This window comes from Panthera uncia, chromosome D1 (assembly GCF_023721935.1).
Source record: "Panthera uncia isolate 11264 chromosome D1, Puncia_PCG_1.0, whole genome shotgun sequence".
NCBI classification, from domain to species: domain Eukaryota; kingdom Metazoa; phylum Chordata; class Mammalia; order Carnivora; family Felidae; genus Panthera; species Panthera uncia.
The window spans coordinates 63,443,924-63,461,606 of record NC_064808.1 but is presented as its reverse complement, the minus strand read 5'-3'; the positions used below and the strand labels follow the sequence as shown (position 1 = coordinate 63,461,606).

Below are 17,683 nucleotides of genomic sequence, written 5' to 3'. Positions count from 1 at the left end.
GTGGTTTATATACACAATGGAATACTACGTGGCAATGAGAAAGAATGAAATATGGCCTTTTGTAGCAACGTGGATGGAACTGGAGAGTGTGATGCTAAGTGAAATAAGCCATACAGAGAAAGACAGATACCATATGTTTTCACTCTTATGTGGATCCTGAGAAACTTAACAGAAACCCATGGGGGAGGGGAAGGAAAAAAAAAAAAAAAGAGGTTAGAGTGTGAGAGAGCCAAAGCATAAGAGACTGTTAAAAACTGAGAACAAACTGAGGGTTGATGGGGGGGGGAGGGGGGGGGGGGTGAGAGGGAGGGGAGGGTGGGGGATGGGTATTGAGGAGGGCACCTTTTGGGATGAGCACTGGGTGTTGTATGGAAACCAATTTGACAACAAAATTCATATATTGGAAAAAAAATTAAAAAAATAAATAAAAAAAAGAAGTTGCTGCAGCTGAAGTCAAAAAGGTTGTTGCATTTTCCCCCTCGGGTTTTTTTTTTTTTAATTTTTTTTTATATTTATGTTTCAGAGACAGAGTGCGAGCAGGGGAGGGACAGAGAGAGAGATACAGAATCCAAAGCAAGCTCCAGGCTCTGAGCTGTCAGCACAGAGCCCAATGCAGGAATCGAACCCACAAACCATAAGATCATGACCTGAGCTGAAGTCGGTGCTAAACCGACTGAGCCACCCAGACGCCCCTCCTCTCTTGGGTTTTGATAGTTTCCTGTCTCACATTTAGGTCTTTCACCCATTTTGAGTTTATCTTGTGTATGGTAATAAGAAAGTGGTCCAGTTTCATTCTTCTGCATGTTGCTGTCCAGTCCTCCCAGCACCATTTGGTAAAGAGACTGTCTTTTTTCCATTAGATATTATTCTTTCCTGCTTTGCCAAAGATTAGTGGGCCATACATTTGTGGGTCCAATTCTACATTCTTTATTTTTTTAATTTTTTTTCATGTTTATTTATTTTTGAGAGAGACAAACAGAGCATGAGAGGGGCAGAGAGAGAGGGAGACACAGAATCAGAAGCAGGCTCCAGGCTCAGCTATCAGCACACAGCACAATGCAGGACTCAAACTCATGATCTATGAGATCATGACCTGAGCTGAAATCCGACACTTAACTGACTGAGCCACCCAGATTGCATCCTCTAGTCTCTTCCAATGGTCTATGTGTCTGCTTTGTGTCAAAACCATACTATCTTGATGATTACAGCTTTGTAGTAGAGGCTAAAGTCCAGGATTGTAATGACTCCCGCTTTGGTTTTCTTTTTCAACATTACTTTGGTTATTCAGGGCCTTTTGTGGTTCCATACAAACATTAGGATTGTGTGTTCTAGCTCTAAGAATAATGCTGGTGCAATTTTGATTGGGATTGCATTGAATATGTAGATTGCTTTCAGTTGTATTGACATTTTAACAGTATTTGTTCTTCCAATCCATAAGCATGGAATGGTTTTCCATTTCTTTGCGTCTTCTTCAATTTCCTTCATAAGTTTTCTATAGTTTTCAGCATACAGATCTTTTATATCTTTGGTTAGGTTTATTCCTAGATATTTTATGAAAAGATGCTCAATATCACTCATCATCAGGGAAATACAAATCAAAACCACATTGAGATACCACCTCACACCAGTAAGAGTGACTAAAATTAACAACTCAGGAAACAACAGATGTTGGCAAGGATGTGGAGAAACAGGCACCATCTTGCACTGTTGGTGGGAATGCAAACTGGTGCAGCCACTCTGGGAAACAGTGTGGAGATTCCTCAAAAAATTAAAAATAGAATTACCCTACAATCCAGCAATAGCACTACTAGGAATTTATCCAAAGGATACAGGAGTGCTGATTCATATGGGCACATGTACCCAATGTTTATAGCAGCGATTTCAACAATAGCCAAATTATGGAAAGAGCCCATGTCCATCAACTGATGAATGGATAAAGAAGATGTGGTTTATATACACAATGGAATACTACTTGGCAATGAGAAAGAATGAAATCTTGCCATTTGCAGCAACATGGATGGAACTGGAAGGTATTATGCTAAGTGTAATAGAGAAAGACAGATATCATATGTTTTCGCTCAAATGTGGAATTTGAGAAACTTAACAGAAGACCATGGGGGAAGGAAAGGGGAATAAATAGTTTCAAACAAGAGGGAGGTAAACCTTAAGAGACTGTTAAATACAGAAAACAAACTGAGGGCTGATGGGGAGACTGGGGAGAGGGGAAAATGGGTGATGGGCATTGAGGAGGGCACTTGTTGGGATGAGCACTGAGTATTGTATGTAAGCAATGAATCATGGGAATCTACCCCCAAAGCCAAGAGCACACTGTACACACTGTATGTTAGCTAACTTGACAATAAGCTACATTTAAACAAATTTTTTTTTAATTTTAAAAAAATAAGAATTTTTAAAAACAAAAACAAAAAAACTAAGCAGCGACCACACACTGTGGGGAACAGATTCCATACACTTAGTCCAGGTAAGTCAACAAGCAAACACATAACAACAAGCACACCTGAATAAGATCAGAATTCAAAGCTGCTACAATATATAATCTAAAACGTGCAGTTTTCTGGGGTGCCTAGGTGGCTCAGTCAGTTGGGCATCCAACTCCTGATTTCGGCTCAGGTCCTGATCCCAGGGTTGTGGGATCACGACCCACATTAGGCTCCAGGCCTAGCGTGGAACCTGCTCGAGATAGTCTCTCTCACCCTCTGCCCCACTCAAACTCTCTCTACCTCTCTCAATTAAAAAAAAAAAAAAAAAAGTGGTTTTCAAAATGTCTAGGCAAACAAAAAAAATTATGAGATGTATACAATGATCAACAGAAACAATATCTGAGAGGGCCCAGGGCTGGACTTAATATGACTTAATATAGCAGTTATTATAAACAGTTTGGGATAACTAAAAGGAATTTTTTTTAAAGAATTTATATTTAGGGGCGCCTAGTGGCCCAGTCAGTTAAGCATCCGACTCTTGGTTTCATCTCAGGCCATGATCTCGAGGTTTTGTGACTTCAAACCCCATGTAAGGCTCTGTACTGGCAGAGCCTGCTTGAGATTCTGTCTCCCTCTCTCTGCCCCTCCCCCACTCACACAGTCTCTGTTTCTCTCAAAATAAATAAACTTTAAAAAAATAAATAAATAAGAATGAAAGAATTTATATTTAAAGAATTAAAGGAGGGGCACCTGAGTAGCTCAGCTGGTTAAGCATCTGACTCTTGATTTCAGCTCATGATATCACAATTCATAAGCTCAAGCCCCACGTCATGCTCTGAACTGACAATGTGGAGCCTGCTTGGGATTCCCTCTCTCTCTCTCTCTCTCTCTCTCTCTCTCTCTCTCTCTCTGCTCCTTCCCCACTAGTGCTGTCTCTTTATCCCAAAATAAATAAACATTTTAAAAAATTAAAGGAAAGTATGATGACAATGACTCATCAAAGAGAAATAAGTCAGTCAGAGAAAGACAAATACATATGATCTCTCTCTTATGTGGAATTTAAGAAACAAAACAAACGAGCAAAGGTTAAAAAAAAAAAAGAGAGAGAGAGAAGACAAACCAAGAAACAGACTCATAACTATAGAGAACAAACTGATAGTTATCAGAGAGGAGGTGAGTGAGGAGTGGCTGAAACAGCGATTAAGGAGTATACTTATAAAAAAATTTTTTAACACACACACATATAGGAGCCTGGCTGGCTCAGTCAGCAGAGCATACAACTCTTGACCCTGTGAGGGTTGTGAGTTCAAGTCCCATGTTGGGTATAGAGATTACTTAAAAACATAAAAGGGGTCCCTGTATGGCTCAGTTCATTAAGTGTCCAATTTCGGCTCAGGTCATGATTTTGCAGTTCATGGGTTAGAGCCCCACCTCAGACTCTGTGCTGACAGCTCAGAGCCTGGAGGCTGCTTTGGATTCTGTGTCTCCCTCTGTCTCTGCTTCTCCACCACTCATGCTCTGCCTCTATCTCAAAAATAAACATATAAAAAAAAAAAAAAAAAAAAGAGTGCACTTATTAAAAAAAAAAAAGGAGGGAGGTACCTGTGTACTCAGTTGCTTAAGTGTCCATCTTAGTTAGGCTCAGATCATAATCTCGTGGTTCATGAGTTCAAGCCCCACATCAGGCTCTGTCCTGACAGCTTGGAGTCTGGAGCGTGCTTCAAATTCTGTCTCCCTCTCTCTGTCCCTTCCCAGCTCACACTCTGTCTCTCTCTCTCTCAAAAATAAATAAACATTAAAAATTTTTTAAATAAAATCTTTAATAGAAATAAATACACACTCATAAAAATGTATTAATTGAATTAAAGTTTTGCTTAATTCATGCTATGTTTGGCAAACAATTCAATTTCAAAGTTGTGGATAAAAATGAATTATATGAATTATAATAAAACTATAAGTATCTATGTTTTTGAGACTATTGTTCAATTATAGATTATTAAGATTCATTTTAATTTCAAATAATTGTAATTATTTTGTGTCCATGAATATTAAAATATTGATTCCTATCCAAATATATGAAATACTATTATATTTCCAAGTTAACTTTAAAATGTGAAAGTAGTAATACAATTGCAGAAAATGAAAAAAAAAGAAAATATACACAAAGAGACAAGTTATTTTTATTTTTAAAACATTTTTTTAACGTTTTATTTATTTTTGAGACAGAGAGAGACAGAGCATGAACGGGGGAGGGGCAGAGAGAGACCAAGACAGAATCGGAAACAGGCTCCAGGCTCTGAACCATCAGCCCAGAGCGCGACGGGGGGCTGGAACTCACAGACTGCAAGATAGTGACCTGAGCTGAAGTCGGACGCTTAACCGACTGAGCCACCCAGGCGCCCCGAGACAAGTTATTTTTAAAAAAAGAAAGAAGAAAAAGAAATTCTGGAAGTAAAAAATATATCTGAAATAAAAAGTTTACCATAGGGGCTCAAGAGCTGATTTCATCTCACGAAGAAAAAAAAAAAATGAAGTCTAATGAAGCATAGTTTTCACTAGTTGTTTATCTAGTGATTATATTACCAACATAAGTACCACAGTCTTAAGAAATTTCAGAAAGGATAACAAAATGTGAGATCATTAATGTAGTAGTCAAGTAGAGAATGAGGAGATGATCTTTAAATGGAGAGGTACACGGGCACCAAAACGTTTTGGTTTAACTTATTTTTGTTAAATTCAACAAACATTTCTGGAATATCTGTTATGCACTATGCTAACACTTAAAATATAAATTTAAGGGGCGCCTGGGTGGCTCAGTCAGTTGAGCATCTGACTCTTGATTTTGGCTCAGGTCATGATCTCAGGGTTGTGGGATCAAGCTCCATGTCATCTCTGTGCTGGGCATGGAGCCTGCTTGAGATTCATATTTATTCTCTCTCTCTCTCTCTCTCTCTCTCTCTCTCTCTTTCTCTCTCTCCCCCTCTCCCTCCCTCTCTCCTTCTCTCTCTCCCCCTCTCCCTCCCTCTCTCCCCACTTGTTTGTTCTCTCTCTCTCTCTAAACATAAATCTTTTAATTTTTTTTTTAACATTTATTTATTTTTGAGAGAGAGAGACAAAGCATGAGTGGAGGGAAGGACAGAGAGAGAGGGAGACACAGAATCTGTCAGCACACAGCCCAACACGGGCTCGAACCCACAAACCATGAGATCATAACCTGAACCAAAGTCAGACACGCAACTGACTGAGCCACCCAGGCGTGTCCCGAAAATAAATCATAAGAAAAAAAAAAAAAAAAAAAACCACACACACACACACACACACACACACACACACGTGGGTTTTTTTTTTTAATGTATATATATTTAGTTCAGCAAATTCAGCTATACAGCAAACATTTATTGAGAATCCAATATGCCAAATGTGGAAAAAAAGAGGAACAAAACCCAAATGGTACCTTCAAAGAGCTCAAAATCTAAAAGAGATTCAAAGTGATCAATTCAATGTGATAAATACAAATAAATATAGTTTTAAAAATATGTGTAAGATTTAGGTGTAGCTCCTAGGTAGGTTACTAAGGGATGTTGGGGGGGCGGGGGGGGGGGGGAGACACACAAAGCTTTTCCAAGTGGGTGCTGCCTGACCTGGAATTCAACCAAGTAACCAGTAGGAAGAGGTGAGTGAAACCAGGCAGATAAAACCGTATGTGTAAAGTCTAGGATAACAAAGAACAGCAGGCTAGTTTAGGAAATGACAGTAGTCACCAGTATTACAGAATAAAACAAGTATGATGGGAGATGAGGTTGCAGAGAGAAGTCTCTTATATTAAGTCGCTTGAAATTTATCCTATAGGGGATAAAGAGTCACTACACAGACTTAAAGGTTTCAAAAGAAGAAAATCAATTAGATCTAAAGCAGTGGCTAAAAGGGTGGAGAGGACAAACTCAGGAGACAAAGATGGAACAAAATCAATGACCTAATGATCAGTTCTCACTGCATTATCAAGTGCACCTTCAGACAAATGTTGATATTGTGTTTCACTTCCGGAAAAAATGGAGACAATGCAAGAATGATGCCAAGTCAATAGCCTGGAAAACTAAGAAAGGGAGGGAAAAGAGTACTAGTTTAGTTTCAGACCAATTAGAGATCCAGTCAGATGCGTATGTGCTGTTATTGATCAAGCACCTGATACATAAGCAGAGTTCAAGAGAGAAAGCAAATCAGTAATTATGTAGTAGTGATAAAACCAAGGAATGCTAAAAGACTGTCTAGAGAGAGTACATAAAGTAGGAGAGAAAAGGCTATTAGCAGAAATATAAAAAATACTTATATTTATAGAGTAGTCAGAGGAGGTTAACCAAAGAAGACTGGGAGTAATCAGAAAGGCTGAAAGGATACCACGAAAGAGAGGAAACCCCACTCTCTTTGAAATCATTTAAAAAAAAAAAAAGGCAAGAAAAACAGGAATAAAACTCTATCCTTGATGAAACTAAGAAACACCCGAAGCTACAAAACAAATGGGAAAAAGCTGCCGAAGTGTAGATCCAATAGGGATATGGAAGGAAACAGAGAACATACCCACCCAGGGCTACAAACTGAGAAAGAACCATCAAGGCACATACTTCCTAGATGAGAGGAAGCCACTAATAGGCCAAATCAAAAAATCCTTGTTTACAACAGTTCAAGTGGGGCACACAACTGGCGGAGAGATTCTCCAGGCCAGATTCAGTTTTGAGAAGCAGAAAAACCCAAACAAACAAGAAATCACACAGAGAAGCCATTTTCATAGAAAGCAGTCTCTGTGTGGTAGGGAGAAAAAACAAACACTTCATAGCAGACCTCCTGCAGCCTACCGGCTAGGGAAATGCAGTAATTAAAATAAGTTCTCCACACATAATCTCTAATCATGAGGAAAAAGTGCAGTTGGCCTTGTACACAACCTGAGAATAATTTTTGCATAAAAATATTCAGTAAGCACTGCCTGTACTAGCTAAAAAATAAAACCAACTAAATAGCCATTGAAAAATGGATGATATTAGTCTAAGAATAATTATAACATGCCTGAAAGAAATGGAATACATAAATGCCATCATAGTTAAGCCTCAAAAATACATTGTTGAACACAAAAAGCTGCAGGATGATGAACATAGTATAATGTCATTTATATAAAATGTTATTAAGAACAATGATACAATCATTTAATAACAACATAAAACATAGATAGTATTTTTTTAATTTATTTTGAGAGAGAGAGAAAGGGAGAGCATCCCCAAGGGCAAGGGAGGGGGCAAGGGGAAGGTAGAGAGAGAGAGAGAGAGAAAGAAAGAGAGAGAGAGAGAGAGAGAGGGGGGGGGGGGGGGGGGGGGGGGGGGGGGGGGGGGGAGGGAGAGGGAGGCAGGCCCAAGCAGGCTCCACGGTGAATGGGGCTCAATCCCATGACCCTAGGATTATGACCTGAGCCCAAATTAAAAGTCGGATGCTCAACTGACTGAGCCACACAGGTGCCCCTACATGGGAATATCAAACACCAAATGCAGGGTAATAGTTACTTCTGGAGTTGTTAGGGGAGGAATGGCACCCGTGAGGGGTGCTAAGGGACTTCAAATACATCTGTGAGGTTCCATTTATTTTCTAAAAATCTAAAGCAACCATAGCAAAAATATTAAGATTTGATAGAATTAGGTATTCATATGTTACCCTCTGTAAGTTACCCTCCAGGCTTGCCTTTGGAACTCAGCCACCACATTGTGAGGAATCACAAATTAGCCCAGGTGGAGAGGCCTCACATAAAAGTTCACATGGAGAGGAATTAAGGCAGCCAGCCTGTAGCTTGCATCTTCCACCAGACATCTGCGTGAACAAGCCTTCAGAAGATTTCAGCCTCAGTATTTCAATCTTCTAGCTGAAGCCCCAGACATCATGAAAAAGAGACGAGCTATCCATGAGATTCAAATTCCTGATTTGCTTCTGAGTATCAATGGTTATTTTATGCCACTAACTTTTGGGATAATTTGTTACAAAGGTACAGTAACCAGAACAACAAATATCACGATGAATTGAAAAAGAAAAATACTTCTGGGGCGCATGGGTAGCTAAGTCGGTTGAGCATCCAGCTCCTGATCTCAGCCCAGGTCGTGATCTCACAGTTCGTGGGTTTGAGCCCCCTTGGGGCTCTGCTCTGACAGTGCGGAGCCTGCTTGGAATTCTCTCTCTCCTTCCCTCTCTGCCCCTTCCGGCTCACACTCTATCTCTCTCAATAAATAAATAAATAAATAAATAAACAAACAAACAAACAAACTTTAAAAAAAGAGGAAAAAGAAAAATATTTCAAATACCTAGCATAAAGTCTCAATCCTATTTGCTAAATTTTCAAAATTGCTAACAGCTGTAAACTTCAGTTTAATAATTTATACAGCTTCTTACCTCCAAACTTCCAGAATGTGCTGCCCAATGTAAAGGGGAAAACTTATGGAGAATGTCAACTTTGTTAATGCTGGCTCCACGTTCTATTATTTCTGAAAGCTGCTTTACATCTCCAGCCCGTACTGCATCATGTATGTTACCAAAATGCACTTTCTTCTGGGCACCTATTGAAAAATTGCTTAAAATATATTACAAAAAAAAAAAAAAAAGCCTAAAGCAATGATTCAATAGAAAGCACAAAATCACTTTGATTTTCCAAATAATTTATTACAAGGATATTTGTGGTTAACATCTTAATCAGACTTCCATTTCAGCTCTAACACATAAAGAGCATTGAAGTTGTCACTCGCATAGATACAGGAAAAAAGCTGTCAAACAGAAAATCAATTATTTTTCTTGGATTTATCAGAGAACTGAGGTCTCAAGGTCAACTGCCTCAAGTCTGGAGAGACACACAAATACAGAAGCACAAACAAGTTCAGCTTACCTGGAGCAGAAGCCACTGGAGCCATAAACTCCTAGAAGCACTGAAATGGTAACTGTGACAAATTGCTAGATGTCGGGAAAGTATTAGCCTATGAGTGAGAAACTCTTGAGGCCACAGTCTTAGAAGGCCCCCACATTTTCATAGATTTTACCCCACTAGGGTAAATCCCACCAGGTTATCACTGTGAAAAGTCAAGAAGACTCTTTTCATGTCTTCGGCAGGGGAAGGGGGAAAGTAATCATTCTGAAATATACCCAGTGCATTCTCTGTAACAAAGGCCTACTCTCCAGTGATAAAGACTTTACAAGAGCCTCACCTCATATAGGCTGATACATTCTATCAATATACTTTTCTTATCCTTCTCATACTACTACACTAAGAAAGGAATGGCAGGTCACAATTTTTACTTCATACACTCTAGGGGTCTTATGTTTTATAATTTAATGTTCCAAACATCACAAGACTGCATTGTGACTGTGAAATATTTAATGTGTACTGTAAGCCAGAAGCAATACAGATATCTCAGCATGAACAGCTGTTGAGGGAGGAAGAGTACAGAGTTTAATCAAAGCATTTCCTAAACAAAAAGGCATGATTCCTGACCTCAAACTGTTTTCAAAAGAACTCACCGACATTTCTGGTAGAAAATCTAGGCAATCTTGTACTACTACTTATCCATGTGTATGTCCTTTCTCAATAACTCAAATGTTAATTTCTTTGAGGGATGGAATTGCATCTCATGCCACCCCTTAGCAAAATGCTATACATTTTATTCAAAATCCTTTCTGAGCATCTAGCACGTTCCAGGCACTAAGATAATATGATGGCAAATGAACAGGGATTTAATGCATTTTATTTCCACCAACACTTTAAAATGTATTTGGGGGCGCCAGGGTGGCTCAGTCGGTTGGGCGTCCGACTTCAGCTCAGGTCACGATCTCGCAGTCTGTGAGTTCAAGCCCCGCGTCGGCTCTGGGCTGATGGCTCAGAGCCTGGAGCCTGCTTCCGATTCTGTGTCTCCCTCTCTCTCTGCCCCTCCCCCATTCATGCTCTGTCTCTCTCTGTCTCAAAAATAAATAAAAACATTAAAAAAATAAAAAATAAAAAAAATAAAATGTATTTGGATAAATTCAATAAAGTAAAAAAAAATGACAGTATTGCCCTAAGTGAGTATAGGTGAAATTAAGACGTTGGGACTAGTAAACATGTGAGCAAGATCTTGAAGAACAATTAAGAAATATGCATATGGGGAAGGGAGTAAGGAGGGCACCAAAAATAACCAAGCCACTTAATAATTGTTTAATGACGTAATCCCCTAGGTCAGACTTTCATTATTCTCCTTTAAACTAGCAATACAAGATCTACAAATGATGTTCTACTCTAATCCATTTTATACAGGACATTCTAATCCATCATGTACAAGGACACTATCCTGATCACTCCATGCCTCTATTCCACTAACCGCATCTGGTTATCCACTGCTAGTCTAGAGAACAAAGCCCAAACCCTCAGTATGACAATGTACGCCCTCCACTAACTTGGCTACATCTAACTTTACAGCCTTTTCTCCCCCACCACATTCCATCCCAATTCATTCATTCATCCACCCATGTATCCACTCAACATTAATTTGGTCTCTACCATAAAGATAAAAAGATGAAGGCAACATGGTCTCTATCCTCAAAGAACTCACAGAGAGATACAAACAAAAAAATTATAAAATAATGCAATAAGAACAATGATAAATATTCATAAGAACTTATGGAAGCACAGAAGACTTCTAAATCAGCCAGGATAGAAGGAAATGAGAAAGAAAAGGATTTCTGGGGAAGGTGAGTTCTAAGATGAATCTTCAAGGATTAACAGAAGTTTGCCAGATAAAATGGGGACAGGGAAAGGCATCCTAGACAGCATGAATTGTAGGATGTGGTCAAGAAACCACACACACACACACCCATCCTATTCCTGAAGGGGAGCAAAAAGGTAAGACTAGAGACTCAGGAAGACCTTGTAAGAAGCTACAGTGGTCCACACCAGAGACGCTGAAACTCTCAACTGAGAGTAACAGCAGGAACAGAAAAGGAGACAGATTCAACAAATATGGAAATAGGATGCATACAGTGGGTGAAATAAGGAAGGCATAATGGGATAACTCCAAGAAGGACGGAGAGGGCATATGGACACAAAATCCTATTTTTCTCAAGTTGATCTTGAGGTGCCAAAGAGTTCCAGAGGGAGCTGTATATATTTGTCTGCAGCAGATCTCAGTGGTAGGTGTCTCTCAGTATTCATACATAGTTTTTTTTCTGATACCTACCCTCACCCCATTCTGAAGCCAAGGACACTGTACTCTTCTTTATAATATTCATCACACTAGTCATTATTTGCTCATTTATTTTTCCTCCTAAAATGTAAGGAATGTGTCTGTCGTCTTCACTGATGTATCCTTAAGATACAGCAAATAGTAAGCCCTCAGTAAATATTTACTGGATGGTTGAATAATAAAGATTTCAAAGGGGTTGAAGTCATAGTACACGACCATGAAAAAAAAAAAAAAAGCATCAGTGATGGCACTATCCACGGGGGGGAAAACAGCATTTAAGGAGAGGATGGTAGAAAAGTCATCAAAGGGAAAGGGAGCGTCAGTAGAGTGGAAGAAAACTAGGTAAATCTAAAGTCATCTCCACAGGATCAAATGCTGCAGAGAAGCCAAGGGTCCATAAGATTTAACAAGCGTTGATGTCAATCTGGGTAGGAAGTCTCGGGAACATAGCAGGTGGGAAGAAAGTGAGGAAACCTGGAGGGAGGATGAGAAACAGGTGAACAGCCTTGGGACCCACTTAAAATATGTCAGAGGGAAATTAGGAGTAACAGCTGAGAAACGAAACTACCAGAAAGGGCCAACGGTGATGTGGGTGAAGTGAGAAGAGAGGCAGAGACGGGCAAGAGAAGTAGTCTGACTCACTTGGGGTTGCAGTCTCCCTAGAGGAAGTGGAGGGGCCTGAATCTGACACCACCGGCATGGTGCGATCCCGCGGACTTCGGGGAGGAATCGAGTCCAGGCCCCTACTGCTACGGTGATCTTCACTCGCTGTCACCCACGAGCCACTGCAGCGGCTACCGCCTTCGTCGTCGCTAGCACCGGGGCCGCCGTCCTCCCTGGTTCTCTCCCAGAAGCTCCCGCAGCGGGAACCCTCGTCTATACTTTCTCCCTCCCAGAATCCACTGAGGCGGCGGCTGGCGTCTATGCTGACGCTCACCGCAGAGGAGTCGCTGGCCGCGTAGCCGCGATCTTCACTTACTTCGTCCCAGGAATTACTGAGGCTGTGGCCGCCATCGGCACTCCCTTCCTCCCAAGAGTCACTGAGGCGGCGGCTGTGGTAGTCACTGCTTCTCTCCCCGGAGTCGCTGGTTTGGGGGACTTCTCTGACCCCCTCCCAAGAATCACTGAAGCGGAGGCCGCGGTCTTCTCGGACCGGTCCCTCACAGTCACTAGTTTGGTGGCTACCAACTTCACTTAAATTCACGTCGCTGCTGCTGAAGCCGCGGTCTCCCCTTAATGTCTCCCAGGAGGTGCTGTAACAGCGGCCACCATCTCCCCTAACTCTCTCCAGAGGGACACTGCCAAGGTCTTCATTGACTCTTCTCGAGTCACTGCGGGAGAAGCCGATGTCTTCACGTACTCTTCTAGAGCCCCTATAGAGGTGGCCGCCGTCTTCACGGATACTTCCCCTGTCTTCGCTAACTCTTTCCCTTAACTGGCCGCCGCTTTGACCATGTCGGCCGTTTGTCCTCCAAACGCGATGACTAGTGAGGCGGCCGCCGTCTTCGATTGCTACTCTCCGCGAGTCGCTCTGGCGGCGGCCGCCGTCAGCTGCTACCCTCTCCTCCGAGGTGCTTTCCAGCGTCCCGACTACAGCTAACCGGTCGTAGTTACGGTGGAGCCGTTGCCTTGGAAACGGGTAAACTTCCGGCGTGCTGCGGTCATTTCCGGTTCCTCACGACCTTGCGTCACTTCCGGCCTCCCCTCAACCTTTTTCGAGGCTTCGCCTCTAGAGAAATCGGATGGTGGTGTGGGCTGGTGTTCCTGAGATTCCGCGGGGTCTCACATGCAGCCTGTCTAGGCCCCGTCTCTCTAACGGCCTGGCATCGATCACGCCTTCCATGGCTCAGCGACGCAGATGCGGGCTCCAGGACTGCAGTTTGCGTAGGTGACCTGTGTGGCGCGGGCCGGGCGGGGCCTTTCTTCGTCCTTGGCAAACCTAGTATAATTTTTCAGTGCTTGTTGGAACATTGGAGGAAATTTGTTCTTATCCTGTCATTTCACAGGTACTGAGAAAGACCCAAAGGAGAAGTTAGCTGCAGCCGCTTTCATTATTGAATGCTTTATTAGTGCCAGGCTCTTGGATAATTGCTTGGTACTAAATTCTGAGCATAATTGTGTAAGGTAGGTGTTAGCCCTGTTTTGTAGGTGAGGCGATTCAAGGTCTCAGTAATTTGCTAAAGCCAAACAGCAGGTAAGTTGTGCAGCCAGTATAAACACAGGTCAGTAGTCAAAAGACTGCTCCATGATTCCTGACTCTAACTCCTAGGTTTCCTTTAATGTAAAATGATACTTGCAACAGTTTCGCTCAAATCTTTTATTTCTCCAACCTTATTAACGGGTATTCTTCCATTCACTCTTTATTGAAAATACATGGTTCACGGGGCACCTAGCTACCTCAGTCTGTAGAGCACGGGACTCTTGATCTCCAGGCCTTGAGTTCGAGCCCCACGTTGGGCGTGGAGCCTACTAAAAAACGGAGACAGAGAAGGAATATGTGGGTTGGATTTAATGCTAGCAGCAGAGAACACAAAAATTAGAATTCTCTGCCCTTTAAGAGCATCACCCACCTTAATTGCCCTTTCATTCTTTTTTTTTTTTTTTTTCCAATCCTCAGGGTTTGTTCCGTAAACACATTTGGGATATTCCCCAGACCCTATCATTCCTCTCTTGAAGTACAGTGAATTGGCTTTCTTTAACTTCCATAGCCTCTTGTAATATTAGTAATGTTAACAACTGCTATTTGCTGAGTTCATGTGACTCTGGCACTTTATACTTTGTATTTGTTTTCTTATTCAATCCTTAACCTACCAGGACGGTATAGAGACAGAAAGAGAAATAAAGCATCAGCATTACTTGCCTGAAGGTTCACAGCTAGTATTAAGTATCTCAATTAGGTTTTCAACCTAGGTCTTTGATTTTGCTGCACATACTTTTCAAAGTCTGAATTTCCACAGACTTTATTAAACCACTTACCATATTACATTATAATTACTGTTTAATAGTTGATCTTCACCCCTACTCCCCAAGGACTCTGAGCTTCTGGAAGGTAAAGACTTTTTCATTATTCATCTTAGTGTTCCTGACATTTGGAATACTTAGTTCAAGTGGAAGGCTTAGTAATTGTGGTGGGGGTTCGTGGGTGGCTTGATCAGTTGATTGTCTGGTGGATGAACTGATAGACTGAAAATAAACTTTTTTGCACTTGGGAGGGAATTTGGGATTAGTCATCCCAATCCCCTTATTTTTAGAAATAGGACAACTGAGGTGTTTTATCTTACCAAACACCTATTGAGTTACTAATAGGAGCAAGTTTCTATGCTAAATGATTTGCAAATAGTTTCAAACTTAATCTGTATTATTATTTCTGTTTTACAGATGAAGAAACTGCTCACATTTGGCCGAGATCTCATAAGTAGGAAGTGGGGAATTGGAACCCACTCTGACTCCAGATTAATACAGACTTTGTAGCCTGCATAGGCTACATAGGCTAATGGTAAAGGCTTCATATGTTGCTATGTTGTGTGGATAAACTCACTGAGGGTCAGCACATCCTTAAAAGATACACACATGGCAGGAAGGATCAGAAAAGAAAACAGAAACAGCAAAGAAGCAGAAAAAATAAGATCTCCCAAAATAAAAGGAATTAAAAATAAAAGATATTAATGAAATAGAAAATAAAATTAGTAATAATAGCTGTTGTTTGAAAAGAGTAGACACTTAGCAAATCTAAAGGAGAAAAGGAGAAAACAATTTTGGAAACAAAGGGAACATATTATGGATATTAGGGACCTCCAAAATTAGAAGTGAATTTAGCCTATCCTTTTTTTTTTTTATAATGTTTATTCATTTTTGAAAGAGAGAGGGAGATACAGTCTGAAGCAGGCTGCAGGCTATGAGCTGTCAGCACAGAGCCCGACGTGGGGCTCGAACCCACTAACCATGAGATCATGACCTGAACTGAAGTCAGATGCTTGACCGACTAAGTCACCCAGGCACCCCTAGCATAGCCTTATATACTAATAATCTTGAAAATTGACTTGGATAATTTTCTAGGAAAATACAGATTTCAAAAAATTGACTGAAGAGTTAGAAAACCTTAATAAAGGAAGCATAAAAGAATGCTCTACATACCCCTGACGAAAGTCACCAGGAACAAAGCATAGAGAAGAATGTAGTATATCCCAGATACGAAGGTAGCAGAACTGTAACAGAATCTAGACAAGGATACTGAAAAAAAAAACCTAGCTCAGTGCCGCTTAGGAATATACCTGCAAAGAAATTAAGGAAACTAAGAAGCCACCAGTGCATTTAGAAAATAACATAATAACCAAGTTGGGTTATGGTCAAGGATGATCAACATTAGACATGTAATGAAAATTTCCTACGTTGAAGAAGAAAAACTATATAATCTTAATTGATACTGAAAATTACTGATTTCTTAAAAAAAATACAGTTCATATTAAGTAATAAAAGGAAGCTTGCTTAACTGGATGAAGGGTATCAACCAAAGATAAACAGCACACTTAATGGCATTGTTTAGGTTATCCGCTGTCATTCCTACAATTAAACATTGTTCTGAGAATTAGGGATCCACTGTAGTAAGGTAAGGTATGAAATCGGAAAGGAAGAAATTAAGGTATATGATAATGTTTACCTGGAAATCTAAAACAACTAAAAAACTATGAAACATTGGAAGGAAGATGGTAAGCTCTCAGAGCAACATTGAGATTTTTTATAAACCAGATAATCAACTTCTAAAGAACTATTCACATTAGCAGCAACAACGGTGAAATATTCTAGAAATCTATCAAGAAAAAAGGAAAACCTACATCAAAACATAAAATTTCATTTATGTATGTTACAGAAAATCAAAATAAATGGAAAGAATGCTGTGCCCCTACATGAGTAGGCTCAGCAATGGAAAGATAAGATTCACCTCAGATTATAAATTTTTTGCATTCCGAGGAAAAATACTTAACAATTTTTAGTGGAAATCAACAAGATGATTTTTATTATCTGAAGTTTTGGGGTTTTTTAAAGTTCATTTATTTTGAGTGAAAGCACAAACGGGAGGGGCAGAGAGAGAGGATAGAAGGAATCCCAGCAGGCTCTGCGCTGTCAGTGCAGAACCTGACATACCATGGATCATGACCTGAGCTGAAGGATGCTCAACTGACTGAGCTACCCAGGCACCCAACAAAATGGTTTTAAAGTTTCTCTGGAAGAATGTATGTGCAAGATTAACCAAAATGTTTTTTTAAAAAAATACAATAACCCAAATACACATCACAAGTACAAAGCTAGAGTATTTAGAACAGGGAGGTATTGGAATAGGACTGGACAATTCGATTAATGGAACAAACTAGAATTCAGAAATAATCCCATGTGTATGTTCATTATAGAGGTAGCATTTCAAATACAGGAATGTAGGCTCTTCATTTCCATATACAAAAATTTAAGAATTAAAGGTTGTTTTACGCATATTGCGAAGGCCTTCCTAAGCAATATGAACCCTGAAGACCACAGAGAAAAAATGTATAAACATAAAAGGCTACAAGGTATGTTAACATGCAGTTGAGATCAAAGGTAGACCAGCTTTATTATCAAATCTGAAAAAGAATAACTCTAGAAGTAATGCACAAAAAACATAATTAAAAATAAGAGCAAGTACACCTGAAACTAATGTATGTTGTATTAGTTGACATCAATTTGAAAAAAAAGCAAGTTAAAAGATACTCAAATGCACAAGAAAGAATGCTCTTTGCACATCGCTAGTAAAAACTAAAAAAATGGATAATGAGTATTGGAAGAGGTTTACTAAACAAAACACCCTGCTGGTGAGAGATTAAATTGGTGTGACCCAAGAAGGACAATTTGGCATTGTCAAAATTCTAAATGTACACTGCGTACTTGGTAACTTTATCCAGTTGTAAAATCTCAGAAATCACAGTAGGATAGTCGCTGCAACACATTATAGTTGTGAATAGACACTTGAATATCAGTGAAAGA

At 40.2% G+C, this 17,683-nt stretch overlaps 1 protein-coding gene across 1 annotated transcript in view; it reads right to left on the bottom strand.

Moving 5' to 3' along the window:
* Nucleotides 1–17,156, bottom strand: part of ANKRD42 (ankyrin repeat domain 42) — a 76,741-nt gene extending 59,585 nt beyond the window's left edge. Inside the window, exons 1-4 of the mRNA XM_049640605.1 lie at nt 17,153–17,156; nt 13,382–13,610; nt 12,314–13,326; nt 8,862–9,025 (exon numbers count right to left, since the gene is read on the bottom strand). Coding sequence (XP_049496562.1) covers nt 8,862–9,025; nt 12,314–13,326; nt 13,382–13,610; nt 17,153–17,156 — 1,410 coding nt within the window. The remainder of the gene's footprint in view (nt 1–8,861; nt 9,026–12,313; nt 13,327–13,381; nt 13,611–17,152) is intronic.
* Between the last annotated feature and the right edge of the window lie 527 nt (nt 17,157–17,683).